Consider the following 21,505-nt stretch of genomic DNA (forward strand, 5'->3'; position numbering starts at 1 on the left):
GGCCTTTTGAAAAAAAAATGGAAGGAAAGTAGTGACCTGATTGGTTGTTATGAGCAACTAATTCTTCTTGAGGTTTGATAAGTCTCCTCCATTATGTATATATTGAGTTGTGATTGCGAGTAGTATGTCCATGGACACAATAATTGTAAATGTAACCCAAGAATTGGTCCAGACGACGAATGGAACATTACAAGGCCTGACTACCTGATTGATGTGTCTCTTTTACTACAAATCACACAAATGTGGAGAAACCCTTTAAGTCAATTGTTTAGAAAAGGTATTTTAACGTTATATATAACGCTTGTGATGGTAGTATTGACCCATTTATATACGTTTTTCTCACTCATATTTTCCAAATATGTGGATATGGACCACCGGCTCATGGGAAGTTGTGTAAACCAAGATTGTAGTGGATATAGTTGTACGTTAATGGGGTATACTAAGGTGTTTGTCATTTTTTTTTCTCAGAAAAAGTGCCCATCTTGCCAACAGGCTGTACAGTTAATATGTGCAATTAATAAGAATTTAGGATAACCCCCTTTAATTTGCTTCGTGTTGAAACGATAAGTTATGAGGGATGTAACTGCACATCTGTGTAATGAAACCACAAGGATAATAGAGCTAGAAATTATTTATTAAGTAGGAGAACAAAATTCTCATAAGATACGGAAAAGAAAACATCTTAAAAGGATCTTGACAAATCATCTCCTCTTCCAAGAAATGGAGAGTTAGGAGGTCAGATGAAGACAATGGCTATGCTTTGTTCTGAATGGGGGACACAAACAAGACGGAAACGTTACATACAACACCTTGTCACGAGTGTCACGAGTCATAATTCCAAAAAAAAAGAGATTAAAATAGTATATACAATTCATGGGGGTGATTGGGTTAAAGGGGTATTCCCATCTTGTAAGGTGAGACGTCGTTTTATGATCAGGGTCCTCGAATGAATGGGGCTGGCTGGATACCCAGAAGGGAACGCAGATCTTAGCCAGGGCCGCTTCACTCTTAGGGTCACCCAGATGTTGGACATCCACTGATCATCAAGTGACGTAATGTCCTAGTAGTATGACATCACTTTACAAGACAGGAATATCCTTATCATGTACACAAAACATACAACGTAAAGGGGTTCTCCACATTTCATTTTTTTTAATCTTCTTAAAGAGGATCTACGCTCTTTTACTGTCCAGTGTTATCTGTTTTTTCTACATTAGGATGCCATAGATTAAGGTTTTTTCCAATTTCGGAAAACCCGTCCCCCAGCATCAGTTTGCTTTAAAAAAAAATAAATTAAAAAATACCGTAAATTTGGCTTTACTCACCCTCCCCGGGTCCGGTTCTGCGTTTCTGCTGGTGCTCCTAGTGTCCATTATTGTCTGCATCGACAATGCAACAGCCAATGAGTGAAATCAGCAACTTTGAGTGACTCATGCCATCAACTCCGGCAGAGCCGCTGTGTTTAGTTATTGGCTGCAGCGCTGTTGACGTGACGATAGCGCCGCAGACAATAACAGATCACGGGAGCAGAGGCAGAGACTCAAAGCCGGACCTGGGGAGGGTGAGTAATGCATAGGTTGTGGGGTTTTTAAAGACAAACAAACTGCAGACAGGGTAGAAGGGTTTTCCGAAACCCAAAAATCCAAATAACTGGCATAACTGTGTAACATCCTAAAGTCAGTCCCAGGAGGAAGCAAAGGTCTGGAGAGTATCTAGTGGGCATATGATAGACAACCTGGTGTAATGTGAAGAAGAGTTTCCAGCTCAGGCACAAGTTGATGTCTGAGCACAGATGAGCAGCGGCTATTCAGATATAATTAATGGGATTCGTTATGACGAGTGTGTCACTTCCAGAAATATTTTGAAACAAATAGATGTCACGCTGAACAAAATCAACAGACACCTTTCATTAAATGAAAGCAGCCAAAACCTGAGGGTCGTGGTGCTCATCATTTAGCTATGGTGACAGGACTGGATCCCTCGCCAATCATAGTCCAATCCAACATCTTTCCACTCCCTGATTCTTCAGTTTCTATTTCGAGTTTGCTCTGCTGATCTGCATTTTGGAAAATTTTGTCTTAACAACAGGCGTAATACATAGGGAAAAAAAAGAGAATTTCAGATTTCAGTGCTGCTAGTCATATGTCTATAAAGACTGTTCCTGAAGACAACTAGAAGAATAGTGCTTGCAGCTCTGAAGTATAAGAATAACTTCAATTTGTGTTAATGGGCACAAGTTATTCAACTTTTTATGCTGTTGAACACTATATAGAAGCCCAAAAATAGTGACCAAATGGAAACCCGCGGTCCAAACCTGCAAATTAGATGAAGCTATTTTTCTGTAATATTAATGCAAAATATGTCAATTTCATAAAGAATAAATGTACCAGGCTGAGGGGAGGTAAGGACAATTATTTTTTTTACATTTATGGCCCATATTACATATTCGTTCGTATATTCTACCTTGACCTAGTAATTTTTATAGAACATCAAAAAATACTCGGTGGTCCAAGGATAATTCTTAAGAAGGATGTTACTATGCAGCGAAAGCAGAGCAAATATTAATTACCAAGATACAGAATTATTCTTCTCGATTATTATAAATTATATTTAGAAACTCTTAAACTTAATAAAATTAACACCTTTTAAATATAAAATAATTTTGGTTGTTAAAGCATCCAGCCCCCCCCATAAAAAAATAAATAAAATTTACTTATTTTATCCACTAATAATAGGCAGTTGTCATTATCTGCCAATATTATACAAGGTGAAGCTCAATCACCAGTCACTACTTCTATTTGTCCGCCAGCTAATGTTATAATTCCCCTTCATCTTTTGCAACGTAAAGGGGGGTGAGTGACTTTCTGTTGGATAAATGTTGATGCTGCTGTGATCACAAGACTTTATTAACTATCTCATGTGCTCTCCTCCATACAGGTTTCCTCAACAAAGAGACAACTTGACATTTTGTGTTTGGGTGAGATCTTAAAGTTATTTTATCTATATCTGTATCTCTGTTTCTCTTTCAGCAGGGAGGAAGTAAAGGTCTGCAGAAAGTCTATGGTCTAAATTGAAATGAACAAAGTGTGAAACCTAAAAGTGAATAAGTCTAATGAACAGCAGAGATAACCCATTTGTTAATTCTAGATTAAATTCTGGAATTTACACACTGTGAAACATATAACAGGATGACTTGGGTGGAATATCAGGAAATAAACAATGATTATTCTGATGGAAATATGGGACACATAAAAGGATAGATGGATTACAGAAATTAAAGTTTAATTGTGAATGTTATTCTGATTGCTCACCTTCAGGCCCCCATTGTCATGGGACACCCTGCGACTGGGCATAGTGTCTGGGTACGATGGAGACTGGATGAACTCTGCCCTTTGATCGTCCAATCTACGACTTTGAGAGTGCGCCAACATATCCATCAAATGGTTCATCTCAGGAGGTGGGGCAGCCGTAGCTGTGGAAAGAAATAGAGTTACCATTATTGCTATGTATGTAAAAAAATATCATAGTTGGGGCTTTGGACCAGCATGAGTAACCAAGAAAGTTTAAGAAATATTTTTGAAAAGAGTGACAGTTTTTTTTTTTTTAATACGAGTTTAAATTTGACAAAAGCAACATCTAGCGGATGGGCACCGATGGTCAATTAACTCACCAGTTGTTATAAATGTTGGTTCCCCATAGGGAACACACACGCAACCTAAACGTACAGCCGTGATGAAGAGGTTTATTGCTGTGGTCACAAATGAACATTTGTCCTCAGCCATGAGCAATAGAATTAAGAGTCTTACATGAAAGTAGACTTTATAATACACTTTTCCCATAAATCAAAGCCATGGGTGTTGGGTATATCCATGGAGTGTGGGAGGAACCAGAGTACGCGGAGGAAACCCAGGCAAGCATGGGAAGAACATACAACCTCCTTGCAGATCTTGTCCTTGGTGGGATTTGACACCATTGCTGCAACACAACAGTAGTAACCACTGAGACTGAGCAACCAGGATGCCCATAACGTTATACAGCCCCCATAGTGTTATTGAATAGGACTGTTGGTTACTGATGCCTATGAGAGAACGGACATTCAGAAGATACTACTTATTTGTTGGAACCTCTCTGGTTTTCTGGCCCAGGAACTTCATTGTGTGTATTATGGTTTAGTAGATCCAGGGATGGAGCACTGACCAATAAGTTGAAGGTATTTTTTCTACCTAGGGTCATGTTGGTATAGCCGTCTATGTTCATGCTGGTCAAGTTACTACCTTATGAGTATATAATTTAAAGAGGTTGTTTGCCTTGGACAATCCCTTTTAATGAGGTGAGTAAGGTTCCCAGATATGTCCTGTTTCTACTTGGTAGAGGAATCCAGGATCAAGTGTTAAGTTCCACTGTAGCGCCAGCACAGGGAAAATGTAGCACTACACAGTTCCTATTGAAATCAGTAGGCTCACTGTCTAATTCAGGGATATGTCGGGTCCCTCCAGAGCGAGATATACTCTGATCTCTGTTCCCACTCATAGATGAAGAGTCTCTTCCAATGAGATACTAAGGAAATAGTAGGATTTTCTGGTTTAGGACCCTCATCTATGAGCCAGAACGGAGCACATCTACAAAGACTTACTTGTGCCAGGACTACTAATAACAATTGGCTATGTATGCCACTTTACCTGTCTTTGGGTATCTTTAGTAGTCCCAGATATTGATAGTGAAGTGACTTACTGTTCTTTCCATCCTGGTCCCCTCGGCTGTGGACAATCTGGATGCTGCATCGCTGATCATCAATTCTTCCACCTTGGACATGGGAAAGGAGGTTGAAGAATCCTTCCTGTTCCTTGGGGACCTCAGGCTATGGAAGAGAAAGTCCTTCAATGAAATACAGTACCTGTCTTGACTCTACAGACCTAATCTCATAGTAAAGCTAGTCATGGATACTCTGGTAACGATCCCACCAGACGACATGATCAGTAATGATAAAGTTCTGACCGCCCCAGCAATCATCACTGACTTACATAATAGAAAAACACAAGCACATTCATCATATTTACATGGAAAAATCATTCTCTTTATACATATATTTTCACCAGTATTCTAAAAGTGAAATATATCACAATGCCCATGTTGTCACGGGTAATAAATGAGGATTAAGGGGGTTGTCAGCTCTGGATGATGTTATTGGAAGGGCCCCCAGACCATAATCTGATTCAGCAATCATCTGTACTCTTTGTAGGATCTGGAAATAATCTTCAGGTTCCCCACAGCACCTCCGAAGGAGGGAAAAAAATAATTATCCAGATCACATTGAAATTAATAGGTTGCCCATGTAGTACACGGAAACGTTGGGTCTTCATAGAGAGATCAAAACTTTAAACTTTTTATATAGCTCCTCTATTTTGTGGATGATAGGTCATAAATAGTAGATTCTCATTCTCTAGAATTATAAAAATTGGAAATAGGTTTTCCAAACTATTCATCTAAGTTAACATAAAAAGTAGCTTTCCTCTTAACTCTGGTACATGATCTTAACCTGAAAATGTTGTAAATTGCACCTGATGTAGTGATCATCTTCATACAAGTTAATTGGGATTGGGTCATCCAGTAAATTCTGATATTTTTAGATTACCCATATCAGAAACAGCTTGTCCCAAGAGGAGACACTCTAATCCAGGTAGAAGAAAGGATTACATACATTTTTCTGAAGAGTAGAAATCAATACAATGAAACTCGGCCAACAAACACCTCCAATCTGGTGAAAAATACTATTTCCCATTGCTCAAATCTTTCTCTTGTGGTCAGATAATAAATAATAATTTCCTATAATGAACACATAAAGGAGCTTGACATAATGTAATTACTCATCACAAAATATCCTCCAGTACTTCTCTTGTTCTGCCCCAGTTTTCTGGAATGCACTACCCCAGACAGTTCAGTTAATTCTCATTATCCACAGTTCCAAGTATGCCCTGAAAACACATTTATTTAGTCTGGCCTATCGCCTTACCTCACTAACCCAACTAACTATTCCTTGCTCTCCCTTCCATGCAGTCAATACTACTCTGTATCTGTACTTGTTCAGCTACTGTCTGGTGACCGGTTCATGTAGCGTTATGTGAATGTCCCTATTTACTATAATGATGGCTGGACTTTACATGATAAGTACTTTAATTTTACTTTTGTGTCCACTCTATTTTTTCTTAGAGTGTAAGCTTGCGAGCAGGACCCTCACTCCCCTTGTTAGGCATTGAACTATATTTTACTCTGTTAAATCTTATTTTGTTTGTACGAGCCCACTCTGAATTATGAAGTGCTGCGGAATATGTTGGCGCTATGCTATAGAAAAAATATTACTATCTTTGGTGGCCGTAGCTTATTTTTAGTTAATAAAAAAGGGAACCCCCAAACTAAGCTGGAGCAGAGAACAGCTATAAATAGTGTCTCTTTTTCCAGGCGACCACGCAGACAAGCTAAAGATTTCAATGGTCATCATGCAATACCTCATTTTCCCTGTGGGAGTGCTGCAGGGAAATGAAACACTTGCAGCTAGGTTGCTCTTTAGTTCATAATTGATCACTAGGAGATAATGCAATGGGATACCCTATGAGTAGCTTATTTTAGGGAAACCAATTTTAGGCAACCTCTTTAAATCCATGTTCCATGTTTTTCATTCCACCATACCCAAGCACTGTGACCTCCCCTTCACAAAAGGACCTTAAATGATGCCCCAGTTGGAAATAAATCTCCTAAATGGCGGATTCTATTAAGAACAAAGAACATAAAACTCATCCTATAGAAGGAGACACGTAATTTAGATATATAAAAGAACCACATAAGTATATACATTAGGATTACCCTCCCGCCCCCGCACATCATAAATACTCATCTTACCAAAGACCCCGATTCAGAATCAGTTAAAGAGTTCTTCCTGGCCTGGTCCTCCTCGGGTGCACCATCTACTACTGGCTCCATCCTGGTTCCCCCGTTCTCTGCTCCCGGTGAGCAGATATCTGTGTGCCCATCTCAGCGTGCAGCCCTATTAAATGCCCGGCGGGTCATCATGCCCTCCCTTCCTCTGTACAGATCATTAAATCATCTCATAATAAGGGAGGCCCCATCTGCAGGAAGGAGCCGGTTAATCCCCCATTAAGATTATCTGGGATAATTGTTAGTGGAGCAGAGGGTATATGTTGGTCTGTGTGTTACATATTTCTGTGATTATCGGGATGTCACTGCTTGTATGACCATTAAGTCAACCAGTGTGAGTATGCATGTATGGGCATATAGATATATGCATTAATATGTGACCCCCTGGGTACATCTAGTGGTAGATCACAGCCGGCAGGTTCATTGTGTGGAAAATGGCATATGAATCGGGATTATAATATATGGTTTGGGTACATTTCAAATATTGGTTGGTCTTCTTTACAAACTATGAAAATTACTATCACCTTGACCACATGTAGTAGTAACAGTAGTGAGGCCTTCTCCTAAGTATAGGAACCACTATAGATGGGGTTTTAGACATCATACGCATCCAAGTGAAGCATAAAGTAAATTGTCAAGTACAAATATAAAGAACGGATCGATGGGTACTTGAAAATAAAGACAGTGATGTCACGGCACGTGGCTAATCTACAAAGTCACAATGCATCAAGAGAATTATGCAAGTTGTGATGTCACAGTAAAGGAATGACACACTTAAAAAAGATCAATGGTGTATACAGTTACATCATAGAGCAGGAACAACACAAAACAGGGATTATAGACACAGTGAAGTCGCAGTAAAGGGATTATAAACAGAGAGACGTCTCAGTTCAGAGTGTTATGGGCTCACCTGGTGAGGTGGATTCCCTAAACCTTAAGTTAGGATGAGAAGCACGGACTAGAGGCATTCATGCAGCGGAGCTGGTTTAGGTAGATGGCAGTTAGATAATAATAATAATAAATTTTATTTCTATAGCGCCGACATATTCCGCAGCACTTTACATTTCAGAGGGGATTTGTACAGACAATAGACATTACAGCATAACAATAATCACATAGATCATAACAGATACCAAGAGGAATGAGGGCCCTGCTCGCAAGCTTACAGTCTATGAGGGAAAAAAAAGGGAGACACGAAAGGTGGGTGGTAACAATTGCCCTAATTGTATGGACCAGCCATAATGTTAAGTGTGTATCAGTACAGACACAGAGGGCTGATGGATGCATAAAGCATGTGGGAGCATGATGCGGGGAACCTGGTTATGGTAAAACTTTTGGCTGTGCCACACAGGGATAGATTAGGTTAATGTGTTGAGGCGATAGGCCAGTCTGAATAAATGCGTTTTCAGGGCACGCTTAAAATTGTGGGGATTGGGGACTAATCGTATTGACCTGGGAAGTGCATTCCAAAGAATTGGCGCAGCACGTGTAAAGTCTTGGAGACGGGAGTGGGAGGTTCTGATTATTGAGGATGCTAACCTCAGGTCATCAGCAGAACGGGAAGGCGCGGGTAGGGTGGTAGACTGAGAAGAGGGAAGAGATGTAGGGTGGTGCTGAGCCATGGAGGGCTTTGTGGGTGAGGGTAATAAGTTTATACTGAATTCTGGAGTGGATGGGTAGCCAGTGTAATGACTGGCACAAGGTATAGGCATCGGTGTAACGATTGGCGAGGAATATGATCCTGGCTGCAGCATTCAAGACAGATTGGAGAGGGGAGAGTTTGGTAAGAGGGAGACCGATTAGAAGAGAGTTACAATAGTCGAGACGAGAATGAATAAGAGAAACAGTAAGAGTTTTTGCAGACTCAAAAGTAAGAAAAGGTCGAATTCTAGAAATGTTTTTGAGGTGCAGATGACAAGAGCGAGCCAGTGATCGAATGTGGGGGGCAAAGGAAAGCTCGGAATCAAGTATGACCCCAAGACAGTGGGCATGTTGCTGGGGAGTAATAGTGGAGCCACACACAGAAATGGCAATGTCGGGTATAGGTACATTAGTAGAGGGAGGAAACACAAGGAGTTCAGTCTTTGACAGGTTCAGCTTCAGATATAGTGAGGACATGATGTTAGACACAGCGTTTAGACAATCGCCGGTGTTTTCTAGAAAGGCTGGCGTGATGTCAGGAGAAGAAGCGTATAATTGGGTGTCATCAGCATAGAGATGGTACTGGAAACCAAATATACTGATTGTTTGACCAATAGGGGCAGTGTACAAGGAGAAGAGGAGGGGGCCTAGGACTGATCCTTGAGGAACTCCAACAGTAAGGGGAAGGTGAGAGGAGGAGGACCCGGCAAAAGATTGAGTAAAGGAGCGGTCAGAGACATAGGAGGAGAACCAGGAGAGAACTGTGTCCTTGAGGCCAATGGAACGGAGCACAGTGAGGAGGAGCTGATGATCCACAGTGTCGAATGCTGCAGAGAGATCCAAGAGAATTAGCATGGAGTAATGACCATTAGATTTAGCTGTTAGTAGATCATTAGAGACTTTACTGAGGGCAGTTTCATTAGAGTATAAGGAGCGGAAGTCGGATTAGAGAGGGTCGAGAAGAGAGTTATCAGAGAGCTAGCGGATAAGACGGGAGTAGACCAGGCGTTCCAGGAGTTTAGAGATGAAGGGAATATTAGAGACAGGTCTGTAGTTAGCGGCACAGTTTTGGTCGAGGGATGGTTGTTATGAGTTCATTTTCTCCTTCACCTCTGATGTCTGATGAACTCCCTCTGCTGGTGAAAGGAGGTAGTGAAATTGATCTGGATGGGAAGAACCTGTCATCTGAACAGGTGGAGTGTGATTGGACATCCGGAATTTCTGAGTGGATATAAGGCAGCCGACGCCCTGCAGGGTTGCTGGTGATCCTTTCTGCTCTGAGCTCTGGCATCCAGTTTAGTTCCTGTCTACTAAAAGCTAAGTTTTTGCTCTGCTATTTTTCCATGAGATTTTGTCTGTTTACTTAGTGTTTGTGTTCAGCCTGCCCTGGTTGGGACGGGCTGAACTCCATTTTTGTCTCTGATCAGTTGATCTCTTTGCTCTGTCTTCAGAATATACCTGAGCGCTGATATAGTGATTTTGAAGTCTAGTGACTTCAGGGCCTTTTCTATCAGACGTGTTGGACATTATTTTTGGCAGGGTTTTTTGCGTGATTGCAGCCAGCATCTTTTCTGTCCTTTCCTATCTAGTTAGTTGGGCCCCATCATTTGCTCAGCCTGTCTTTCTGTCTGTGTTTGTGTTTTCATCTGTTTTTCACCGACAATACATGTTGGGGGCTGTCCATTGCTTTGGGGTCTGCTCTGGGGCAGTTTAGATTTCCCCTTTCTTTCTTTAGGCTTATTTAGCTCTCCGGGTGTGACGAGGGGTCTAGGGCACCGTAGGAACCCCCACGGCTACTGTTAGTTGTGGTGAATAGGATCAGGGGTCTGCAATCCGCTAGCTACCAACCTGTCATGTCGGACGCTGTTCACACCACAGCATCCGGCAGGCAGAGGTAGTTCCACCTCCAGCCACTATAGCCTCAGTGGCGCCGGCCTGATCTTCAGGCTCTCGGGGGTTAATCCTGCTGGAGACCAGGTTGGATGGTTAGTCACGCCCACGGTCTTTAAATAGTCATGCTGGCCTATGGGCGTCGCCGATTATAGCTTGTGTTTCATACCAAGTGGTTCCGGTCTGGAGTGGAGGTGTTCAAGAGAGAGAGATTCATATCTGGTGTCGTATGATCCGTCGTTATCCTTTCTCCTTCCCATATTTGTGTTTAGTTGTGCCCTGTTCACATTACTGTTTATTCCTGTGTGTGTGCGGCGCAGTGCAGTTTAAGTTCTCCCTGTCTGTCATTATTTGTGTGGGAGCTTTGGTGGTGACTTCTCACTGGGTGGAGGGTGGAGGGTTAAGTGCAGGGCTGAGCAGGAGATAAGGAAAGGTCGGAGGCTCAGGCATTTGCACCTTCAGCAAAAACCCTGGGTTGAGGGTCAGACAGGGTTTCCCCTAGTAAAGGGACACCACAGGGGCCCCGGGTCTTTCAGCCTTAGTTGAACTTAGCCCCCGTGACATTATAATCGGCCCACATTTTTCAGGAGTCCATGGATCCATTAGATTCCATAACCCGCCAGTTGGCGGCGCTGTCCATACAGGTCTCCGAGTTGAATGGGGCAGTTCAGCAGCAGGGCCTGGTAGTAGCAAAGGTGCAAACGGCATCTGCAGGTATCGGTGCAGAGCCGAAGTTTCCGCTGCCAGAACGATTTTCAGGCGATCGCAGCAAATTTGTCGTATTTCGGGAGGCCTGCAAATTATACTTCCGCATGCGGCCAATATCCTCAGGTAATGAGGCCCAGCGAGTAGGGCTGGTGTTGTCATTACTGAGTGGTGACCCCCAAGCATGGGCATTTTCCTTACCACCTGACTCTGCTACATTTCATTCGGTCGATAATGTTTTTTCTGCCCTCGGGCTCATTTACGATGACCCTGACCGACTGGCTCTAGCGGAATCTAAAATCCGCGCCCTCCGCCAGGGGGAGCGCTTGGCAGAAGACTATTGTTCGGAATTTCGCCGCTGGGCTGTAGACACACAGTGGAATGACCCAGCACTGCGGAGCCAGTTTATTCATGGGGTATCAGGGAGGGTGAAACAAGCCCTCCTGATGTATGAGACTCCGGCATCATTGGAGTCTGCCATGAGTTTGGTGATACGTATTGATCGCCGTTTTCGTCAGGGGGCACAGGAGACGCTACCTCTGGGGGAAAACAGAGGTGCAGGTGTGGTTGAAGTAGATGAGTCCCCTGAACCTATGCAGATTGCTGGCGTGGCACAGGTTCAGCCTCGCGCTCCGGGATTCCGGAAGCCCGGAGCATGTTTCTACTGTGGTAAAGGAGGTCATTATGTTAACGTTTGCCCGGTACTACCTAAGAGGGTCACACCGGCGGAAAACTGTTAAGCTCAGAGGGTATGGAGGAGACCCAACTGAGCGTATGCATATCCTCCATGATGGTATCTCAATGTATGCTCCCTGCCAAGGTTATTGTCGCCGGCAGAGAGCTACCTATATCAGTGTTTGTGGATAGCGGTTCCGCCACCAATCTCATAGATGAGGAGTTTGCACACACCGCCGGGTTTAAGATTGAAAAACTTCCTCACCCCATACAGGTGGTGACCATTAATGCTGTTCCCCTCCCTCAAGGGGAGATTACTGAGTTTGTGGCAGAGGTGAAACTCCACATTGGGGTCCTACATTCTGAGTCGGTTACATGTAGGGTCCTCCGTAATCTCCCAGCTCAAATGGTCCTGGGTTTTCCATGGCTGTCCAGGCACAACCCGGTAATTGATTGGAAAACTCAGGACATAGTACAATGGAGTGGTTTCTGCCAAGACAATTGCTTGGCCACATGTGTGTCCGCCGTGACGCCCAGCCTGCCGGAGGCTTTGCAGGATTTCGCGGATGTTTTCTCTGAGAAGGGTTGCTCAGAACTGCCTCCACATAGAGCCTATGACTGTGCTATTAGGCTAAAACCCGGGGCCAAATTACCTAAGGCCAGGATGTTTAATATTTCTGGTCCTGAGAGACAAGCTCTGAAAGACTACATCGCGGAGAGTCTGAGCAAAGGTCACATCCGGCCTTCGTCCTCGCCTGTAGCCGCGGGGTTTTTCTTCATTAAGAAGAAAGATGGGGGGTTACGCCCGTGTCTGGATTTCCGAGAGTTAAACCAGATTACTATCCGTGATCCCTACCCAATGCCGTTGATCCCGGATTTGTTCAACCAGGTAGCGGGGGCAAAATGGTTTTCCAAGCTGGACCTCAGGGGGGCGTATAACCTCATAAGGGTCCGTCAGGGGGATGAGTGGAAGACGGCGTTTAACACTCCTGAGGGTCATTTTGAGAGTCTGGTTATGCCGTTTGGGTTGACCACCGCGCCTGCCGTTTTCCAACATTTTATTAATGATGTCTTTGCTCATGTCCTGGGGAGATTTGTGATTGTATACCTGGATGATATCCTCATTTATTCTAGCGATCGGGACACTCATTTGCAGCATGTTAGGCAGGTGTTACAGTTGCTCCGGGAGAACCAGCTCTATGCTAAGCTGGAAAAATGTTTATTTTTTGTCCAGGAGTTGCCCTTTTTGGGATATATTGTGTCCGCAGCTGGTTTTAAAATGGACACCGCTAAGGTGCAAGCGGTGTTGCAATGGGAGAGGCCGGAGAGTCTGAAAGCACTCCAGCGGTTCCTGGGGTTTGCGAATTATTATAGGAAATTTATAAAACACTTTTCGACTGTCGCCAAACCGCTCACGGACATGACAAAAAAGGGTGCCGATCTGGCGAACTGGCCTGAGGTGGCTATACGTGCATTTGAGCGTCTGAAGAATAGTTTTGCTTCAGCCCCCATTCTGGTGCAACCAGACGTGTCTAAACCTTTTGTGGTAGAGGTTGATGCGTCGGAGGTGGGAGTGGGGGCAGTACTGTCTCAAGGCTCGTCCTTGAGCGAGATGCATCCATGCGCCTACTTCTCCAAGAAGTTGTCGCCGGCCGAACGGAATTATGATATCGGCAACAGGGAGTTGTTGGCCATCAAACTGGCTTTTGAGGAATGGCGACACTTCTTGGAGGGGGCGGCTCACCAGGTCACAGTTATCACCGACCATAAGAATCTGCTCTACCTGGAGTCGGCCAAGCGTCTGTCTCCTAGGCAGGCTCGCTGGGCATTGTTTTTTACTCGTTTCAATTTTCTTGTGACGTACCGTCCCGGGGCTAAAAACACCAAGGCGGATGCTTTGTCTAGGTGTTTTCCGGGGGGAGAACCTCGGGAAGAGCCGGTACCCATCCTCCAGAAAGGGGTAGTGGTCTCGGCTCTCACGACTGAGGTAGAGGCGGAGATTGCCGAGGCCCAAGAGGAGGTACCACCAGGACTTCCCGCCAACAAATCATTTGTACCCCTGCATCTTCGGCCTAAGGTGTTGAAGGAACACCACGATTCGGTACTGGCTGGTCACCCAGGGGTGAAGGGCACCTTAGAGCTGGTATCGCGTCGTTTCTGGTGGCCCAAAATCCGGCAGGACGTGGTCTCGTACGTGGCAGCTTGCATCACGTGCGCTAGGGCTAAGTCACCCCGAACCCGTCCTGCTGGCACGCTACAGCCTCTGGGGGTACCCAATAGGCCATGGACAGAAATCTCCATGGATTTTATCACTGACTTGCCAGCCTCGGCAGGGAACACGGTCATCCTGGTGGTGGTTGACCGTTTTTCAAAGATGGCGCATTTTGTGGCGTTGTCCTCTTTGCCCAATGCTAAGACGTTGGCTCAGGTATTTGTGAAGGAGGTGGTCAGACTCCACGGAATACCGTCTGACATAGTATCTGATAGGGGTACGCAATTTGTGGCGAGGTTTTGGAAAGCTTTTTGCTCAAGGTTGGGGATCAAGTTGTCACATTCATCGGCGTTTCATCCACAGTCTAATGGACAAACTGAGCGCATGAACCAAAATCTTGAACAGTATTTACGATGCTTTGTGTCCGACAACCAGGAGGAGTGGTCTACTTTCCTTCCTCTGGCCGAATTCGCATTAAATAATCACCGCCAAGAGTCATCAGGAGAGTCTCCATTCTTTTGTGTGTACGGTCAACATCCTCAGTTTTGTACCTTACGTCAGGGTGACTCCGGGGGTGTCCCGGAGGAGGATCAGCTAGGAGCCCAATTGTCATCAGTCTGGAGGCGGGTGAAACAGCGTTTGTTGAGCATGAGTGCCAGGTACAAACGGGTGGCTGACAGTAGACGCGTGCCAGGTCCGGACCTGTGTGTGGGTGAATGGGTGTGGTTAGCTACGAAGAACATAAAACTCAAAATCCCTTCTTTAAAACTGGGTCCAAGGTTTATTGGGCCTTTTAGGATTTCTGCCACCATTAACCCAGTGGCTTATCGGTTGGAACTTCCCGCAGTGTACAAGATACACAACGTGTTTCACAGGGCTTTATTGAAAAAGGTGGTAGGCTCTGTGGACACAACGCCGATGCCACCTCCAGTCATGGTGGATGGCGAGTTAGAGTTCGAGGTCGCCAAGGTAGTGGACTCTCGAGTAGTACGCCGTACTCTTCAGTATTTGGTGCACTGGCGGGGGTATGGTCCAGAGGAGAGGTCTTGGGTTCCAGCCTCAGACATACATGCGGATCGGCTGGTCAGTTCTTTTCACCGTCGTCATCCGGACAAGCCGGGTCCTATGAGTCTTGAGGGCCCTGGGGTCCCTCGTAGAAGACGGGGTACTGTCATGTCGGACGCTGTTCACACCACAGCATCCGGCAGGCAGAGGTAGTTCCACCTCCAGCCACTATAGCCTCAGTGGCGCCGGCCTGATCTTCAGGCTCTCGGGGGTTAATCCTGCTGGAGACCAGGTTGGATGGTTAGTCACGCCCACGGTCTTTAAATAGTCATGCTGGCCTATGGGCGTCGCCGATTATAGCTTGTGTTTCATACCAAGTGGTTCCGGTCTGGAGTGGAGGTGTTCAAGAGAGAGAGATTCATATCTGGTGTCGTATGATCCGTCGTTATCCTTTCTCCTTCCCATATTTGTGTTTAGTTGTGCCCTGTTCACATTACTGTTTATTCCTGTGTGTGTGCGGCGCAGTGCAGTTTAAGTTCTCCCTGTCTGTCATTATTTGTGTGGGAGCTTTGGTGGTGACTTCTCACTGGGTGGAGGGTGGAGGGTTAAGTGCAGGGCTGAGCAGGAGATAAGGAAAGGTCGGAGGCTCAGGCATTTGCACCTTCAGCAAAAACCCTGGGTTGAGGGTCAGACAGGGTTTCCCCTAGTAAAGGGACACCACAGGGGCCCCGGGTCTTTCAGCCTTAGTTGAACTTAGCCCCCGTGACACAACCTCTCCGGTTTTCTGGACTTAGCTTGTGTTTTTGTTTTTTCCTCCTCCGGTGACTCATTCATAACAGAATCACCAGCCATACTGCAAATTCTAGGGTACTCAATAGCAGGAAAGAATTGTTAAAAAAAAAAAGTGTCAGTATTTTTTTTTTTTGTGTATATTTTTTCCCCTATTTCTCTGAGGCCGTAGGGGGAATTTTTTCTCAATGGAGATTAAGCAATTGTCTGATCGTGTGGAGCAGCTCACTGCTGAAGTGCGGGGAATTTCCGCCTATCTTGCTCATTCACATGCTGCTGAACCAAAGATCCCTACTCCTGATGTGTTTTTTGGGGATCGGTCTAAATTTTTGAATTTTAAGAATAATTGTAAATTATTTTTTGCCTTGAAGCCTAACTCATCAGGGAGCTCCGCGCAGCAGGTTAAAATTGTCATCTCTTTGCTGCGTGGCGATCCCCAGGATTGGGCGTTTTCTTTAAAACCTGATGATCCTATTCTAACTAATGTGAACGCATTCTTTCAAGCCTTGGGGTTGTTTTATGATGAACCTAATGCTATTGATCAGGCTGAAAAGGCCCTGTTGGCATTGAGCCAGGGTCAGGGTTCTGCAGAGTTGTACTGTCAAAAATTCCGAAAGTGGGCGGTCCTTACTACCTGGAATGATGGTGCCTTGGCAGCTCTCTTTCGGAAGGGTTTGTCAGAAACCGTAAAAGATACTATGGTGGGATTTCCTGTTCCCTCTGGTCTTGACGATTCTATGTCATTAGCCATTCAGGTTGATCGGTGTTTGCGTGAACGCAAAACTGCACGAGAGGTGTTGCCACCTGTTGAACAAATGTCTGAACCTATGCAATGTGATAGAGTTTTGTCTAGGGCGCAACGTCAGGAGTTCAGAAAGCGTAATAAGCTGTGTTTTTTTTGTGGAGATGCCTCTCATATTCTTTCTGTCTGCCCTAAACGAGAGAAACGTTTTGCACACACATTTGCTGTGGGTGGTGTTCAACCTAAGTTTCTTCTGGCAATTACTCTGATCTGCTCCCTGTCCACATTTTCCGCTAAGGCTTTTGTGGATTCGGGAGCAGCTCTGAACCTGATGGACTTGGATTTTGCTAAACGTTGTGGGTTTCCTATGACACCTCTGTGGACGCCTATCCCTTTGAGGGGTATTGATGCTACTCCTTTGGCGAAGAATAAACCTCAGTTTTGGACCCAGGTGGTAATGCGGGTCGCCCCAGACCATCAAGAAAATTGCAGATTTTTGGTGTTGCATAATTTGCATGATACCATTGTTCTGAGGTTTCCTTGGTTGCAAATCCATAATCCAGTTTTGGATTGGAAATCTTTGTCTGTGGTGAGTTGGGGTTGTCGGTGTGCCCTTAGTGACGCTCCTGTTTTCTCCACCTCTCCCCAGTCGCATGATGTTCCTGACTATTTGGCTGATTTTTATGATGTATTTAGTGAGAATGAGTCTGCGTCTTTGCCTCCTCATAGGAGTTATGACTATGCAATTGAGCTGAGCCCTGGGTGTAAATTTCCCAAGGGTCAACTTTTCAATTTATCTGTACCCGAGCACGAGGCTATGCGATCCTATATTAAGGAGGCGTTGGAGAAGGGTCATATTAGACCATCCTCTTCACCCTTAGGTGCTGTTTTTTTTTCGTGGCCAAGAAAGATCTTTCATTAAGGCCTTGTATTGACTATTGTTCCCTCAACAAAATTACTGTTAAATATCAGTATCCGTTACCCGATTTCTGATCTATTCTCCAGAGTTAAAGGTGCTTGCTGGTTTACCAAGCTTGACCCCAGGGGGGCGTATAATCTTATTCGCATTAAGCATGGGGATGAATGGAAGACGGCGTTTAATACTCCAGAGGGACATTTTGAGTACCTGGTGATGCCTTTTGGGCTCACTAATGCCCCTTCTGTCTTCCAGTGCTTCATGAATGATATTTTCCGAGACTTTGTGGATAAATTTTTGATCATCTATGTGGATGATATTTTGATCTTTTCCAGGGGTTGGGACTCTCATGTGGAACATGTTCGGACTGTGTTCTGGATTTTGAGGGAGAATTCCCTGTATGTCAAGGGATCGAAATGCCTTTTTGGGGTACAGAGGATTTCATTTTTGGGATTTATTTTGTCTCCGTCAACTATTGAAATGGACCCGGCCAAGGTACAGGCCATTTATGATTGGGTTCAGCCCACTTCTTTGAAGGCCCTCCAGAAGTTTTTGGATTTTGCTAATTTTTATCGGAAATTTATAGCTAATTTTTCTGGCATTGCCAAACCATTGACTGATTTGACTAAGAAGGGTGCTGATGTGCTGAATTGGTCTCCGGAGGCTGTTTCTTCCTTTCAGGAGCTGAAGCGAAGGTTCACTTCTGCTCCGGTCTTGCGGCAACCTGATGTCTCACTCCCGTTTCAGGTAGAGGTGGACGCTTCTGAGATTGGTGCAGGAGCTATTTTGTCCCAAAAGATCCTGTAACATCTAAAATGAATCTCTGTGCTTTCTTTTCCCGAAAGATCTCCCCATCCGAACGTAACTATGATGTGGGGAATCGGGAACTGTTAGCCATGAAATGGGCATTTGAGGAGTGCAGACATTGGTTGGAGGGAGCTAAACATCAAGTCGTGGTCCTTACTGACCACAGGAATTTGATTTACCTGGAGTCGGCCAAATGCTTGAATCCTAGACAGGCTAGGTGGGCCTTGTTTTTCACACGTTTTGATTCTGTGGTCTCTTTTCTTCCGGGCACTAAGAATGTCAAGGCAGACGCCCTCTCTAGGAGTTTCTTTGCTGATTCTCCTATTGTGACCAAGCCTGCTACCATCTTAGGTGAGGGGGTAGTTCTTTCTGCCATCTCGCCCGATTTGAGACGTGCTCTGGAAGAGTTTCAGGAGGACAAATCTGAGCGTTGTCCCATTGGAAAATTGTATGTTCCTGACCAGTGGAGGAAGAGAGTAATGTCTGAAGTTCATTGCTCTGCATTGGCTGGTCATCCAGGTATTTTTGGTACTAGAGATTTGGTGAGTCGGTCTTTTTGGTGGCCCGCCTTGTCTCGTGATGTCAGGAATTTTGTGCAGTCCTGTGGGACTTGCTCCCGGTCTAAACCTTGTTCTCGCTCTAGTGGGTTGTTGATGCCTTTGCTGGTGCCCAGGAGGCCATGGACCCATATTTCAATGGATTTTATCTCTGATATGCCTGTCTCTCAGAGAATGACTGTTATTTGGGTGATTTGTGATAGATTCTCTAAGATGGTCCATCTTGTACCACTCCCTAAGTTGCCATCTTCCTCAGAGTTGGTGCCCTTGTTTTTGCAACAGGTGGTTCGCTTGCACGGGATTCCTGAGAACATTGTATCTGACAGAGGAGTTCAGTTTGTTTCTAGATTTTGGAGGACTTTCTGTTCCAAGCTGGGAATTCAGTTGTCCTTCTCCTCTGCGTTTCACCCTCAGACCAATGGGCAGACGGAGAGAACAAACCAGACTTTGGAGTCGTATTTGAGATGTTTTATTTCTGCTGATCAGGATGATTGGGTTTCATTTTTGCCCTTGGCCGAATTTGCTTTAAATAATAGAGCTAGTTCTGCCACTTTGATGTCACCTTTTTTTTGTAACTTTGGGTTTCATTCTCTTCAGGGCAGGTGGAGTCTTCTGCCTGCCCAGGTGTTGACACTGTGGTGGAGAGAATGCACCAGATCTGGGACCAAGTGGTGGATAAGTTGTCTCTCTCCCAGGAAAAGGCCCAGAGGTTTTCCAACCGGCATAGGACCATTGGTCCCCGGTTTAAGGTGGGTGATATGGTTTGGTTGTCATCAAAGAATATCTCTATGAAGGTGGCTTCTCCAAAGTTTAAACCTAGATTTATTGGACCTTACAAGATTTTGGAGATTCTTAATCCAGTCTCGTTTCAATTGGCTCTTCCTGTTACATTCAAGATCCATAATGTGTTTCATAAGTCTCTGTTAAAGAGGTTTGTTGAGCCAGTAGTTCCTGTGGTGGCACCTCCTGACCCTGTATTGGTTGAAGGTAATGTGGAATATGAGGTTGAGAAGATACTGGACTCTCGTCTGGCTAGACGGAGACTCCAGTATTTGGTTAAATGGAAGGGTTATGGCCAGGAGGATAATTCTTGGGTCTCTGCATCCGATATTCATGCCGAAAGATTGGTTCGTGCTTTTCATCGGGCCCATCCTGATCGCCCTGGTGGCGTGGATGAGGGTTCGGTGACCCCTCCTCAAGGGGGAGGTACTGTTATGAGTTCATTTTCTCCTTTACCTCTGATGTCTGATGAACTCCCTCTGCTGGTGAAAGGAGGTAGTGAAATTGATCTGGATGGGAAGATGGGAAGAACCTGTTGTTACACCGCTCTGCCATACTCACCCGGCCTCCGCTCCCACGCCGCAGTCGCCCTCCGCTCCCACGCCGCAGCCTCTCTCCACCCGACGGCCGCGGCGGTCACCTGAGACAGGTGCCTTCCCTGCATGCTATGCGCATGCGCCATAGGCCGCGCCTCCTTCCTGCTTCTTATGCTCCGGCTGTGCCCTGACCCGGAAGCACCTTTGGACCAATGGCTGACCAGACGGGGCCATATCAGGCCGCTTCCCCCTGAGGGAGGCGCCTGATCGTTGTGTTTCCTGACACTCTGGCCTCGCTCCATCGTGCACACTCTGCTCCTGCAGTTCCTGTCTCGGCTGCTCCTCACAGCAGCTTCTCAGTCCTGCTACCCGTGTTCCTGGTTACCTACTCCAGTCCTGCCTTCAGTGTTCCTGTCGTCCTACTCCAGTCCTGCCTTGTGTTCCTGCCGTCCTACTCCAGTCCTGCCTTGTGTTCCTGCCGTCCTACTCCAGTCCTGCCTTCAGTGTTCCTGTCGTCCTACTCCAGTCCTGTCTTCAGTGCTCCGGCCGTCCTACTCCAGTCTCAGTCTTACTCCGGTCCATCCTGAGCCGCCCCTCTCGGTACCGGCTACCGTGGTACGCGAACCCCTGGGCCTGCTCCTAACGGTCCCTGTATAGGGGTCGGTTCCACCTGGCAGTTCGCCCGGGGTCCCTCGGTGCCACGGTCCAGAGGGTCCACTCTCGGAGTTCCCGCTCCTGACCACCTGTGCTAACAGTACGATCAGGCCATGGACTCCGCTGGTACTACGGCTGCTACCCAGAAAGAGTTGCTATTCCTACGGGAGAATCAGGGGCGCATTATGTCAATCATGAAGTCGATGGACACCCGTTTGTCGGCCTTACAGGTGGCCGATCCTGGAAATGCCACTCAGCTGGCCAGTCTCCAACAGGAGCTGGGTCAGCAGCAAGATACTCAAACCCACATTTTGTCCTACATGGCCTCCTTTGATAGTCGCTTGTCGGCCCTCCAGGCTGCCGCTGCAGTGCCGACTCCTCCCCCTGCGTCTACTGCTCCTCCGACGCCCCGCCTCGCCAAGCCGCCTCGTTTCACCGAGGATCCCAAGCTCTGTAGGGGGTTCTTAAACCAGTGTAGTCTCCACTTTGAATGGCTGCCGCAGCAATATCCCTCGGACCGGGCCAAAGTGGCCTTCATCATGTCCCATCTGGAGGGAGAGGCCCTTTCTTGGGTAAACCCGCTCTGGGAACGTGACAACCCAGTCGTTTCGAGTCTCCCGGTTTTCCTGGATACGTTTCGTAAGGTTTTCGATGAGCCGGGCCGGT

General features: G+C 45.8%; 1 protein-coding gene across 2 annotated transcripts in view; it reads right to left on the reverse strand.

The window, feature by feature from the left end:
- PCP2 (Purkinje cell protein 2) overlaps window positions 1-21,505 on the reverse strand; it is a 41,920-nt gene that overhangs the window by 5,045 nt on the left and 15,370 nt on the right. Inside the window, exons 2-4 of one of the 2 annotated variants that reach the window (XM_073588968.1) lie at window positions 4,732-4,858; window positions 3,312-3,472; window positions 644-765 (exon numbers count right to left, since the gene is read on the reverse strand). In XM_073588968.1, coding sequence (XP_073445069.1) covers window positions 754-765; window positions 3,312-3,472; window positions 4,732-4,858 — 300 coding nt within the window. In that variant the 3' untranslated portion in view covers window positions 644-753. Of the gene's footprint in view, window positions 1-643; window positions 766-3,311; window positions 3,473-4,731; window positions 4,859-21,505 lie in introns of those variants that run through there. The other variant, XM_073588967.1, reaches the window with a different exon arrangement.

Source organism: Dendrobates tinctorius, unplaced genomic scaffold (genome assembly GCF_039654945.1).
Source record: "Dendrobates tinctorius isolate UK_male_01 unplaced genomic scaffold, ASM3965494v1 ptg000104l, whole genome shotgun sequence".
In the NCBI taxonomy this organism is placed as follows: Eukaryota; Metazoa; Chordata; class Amphibia; order Anura; family Dendrobatidae; genus Dendrobates; species Dendrobates tinctorius.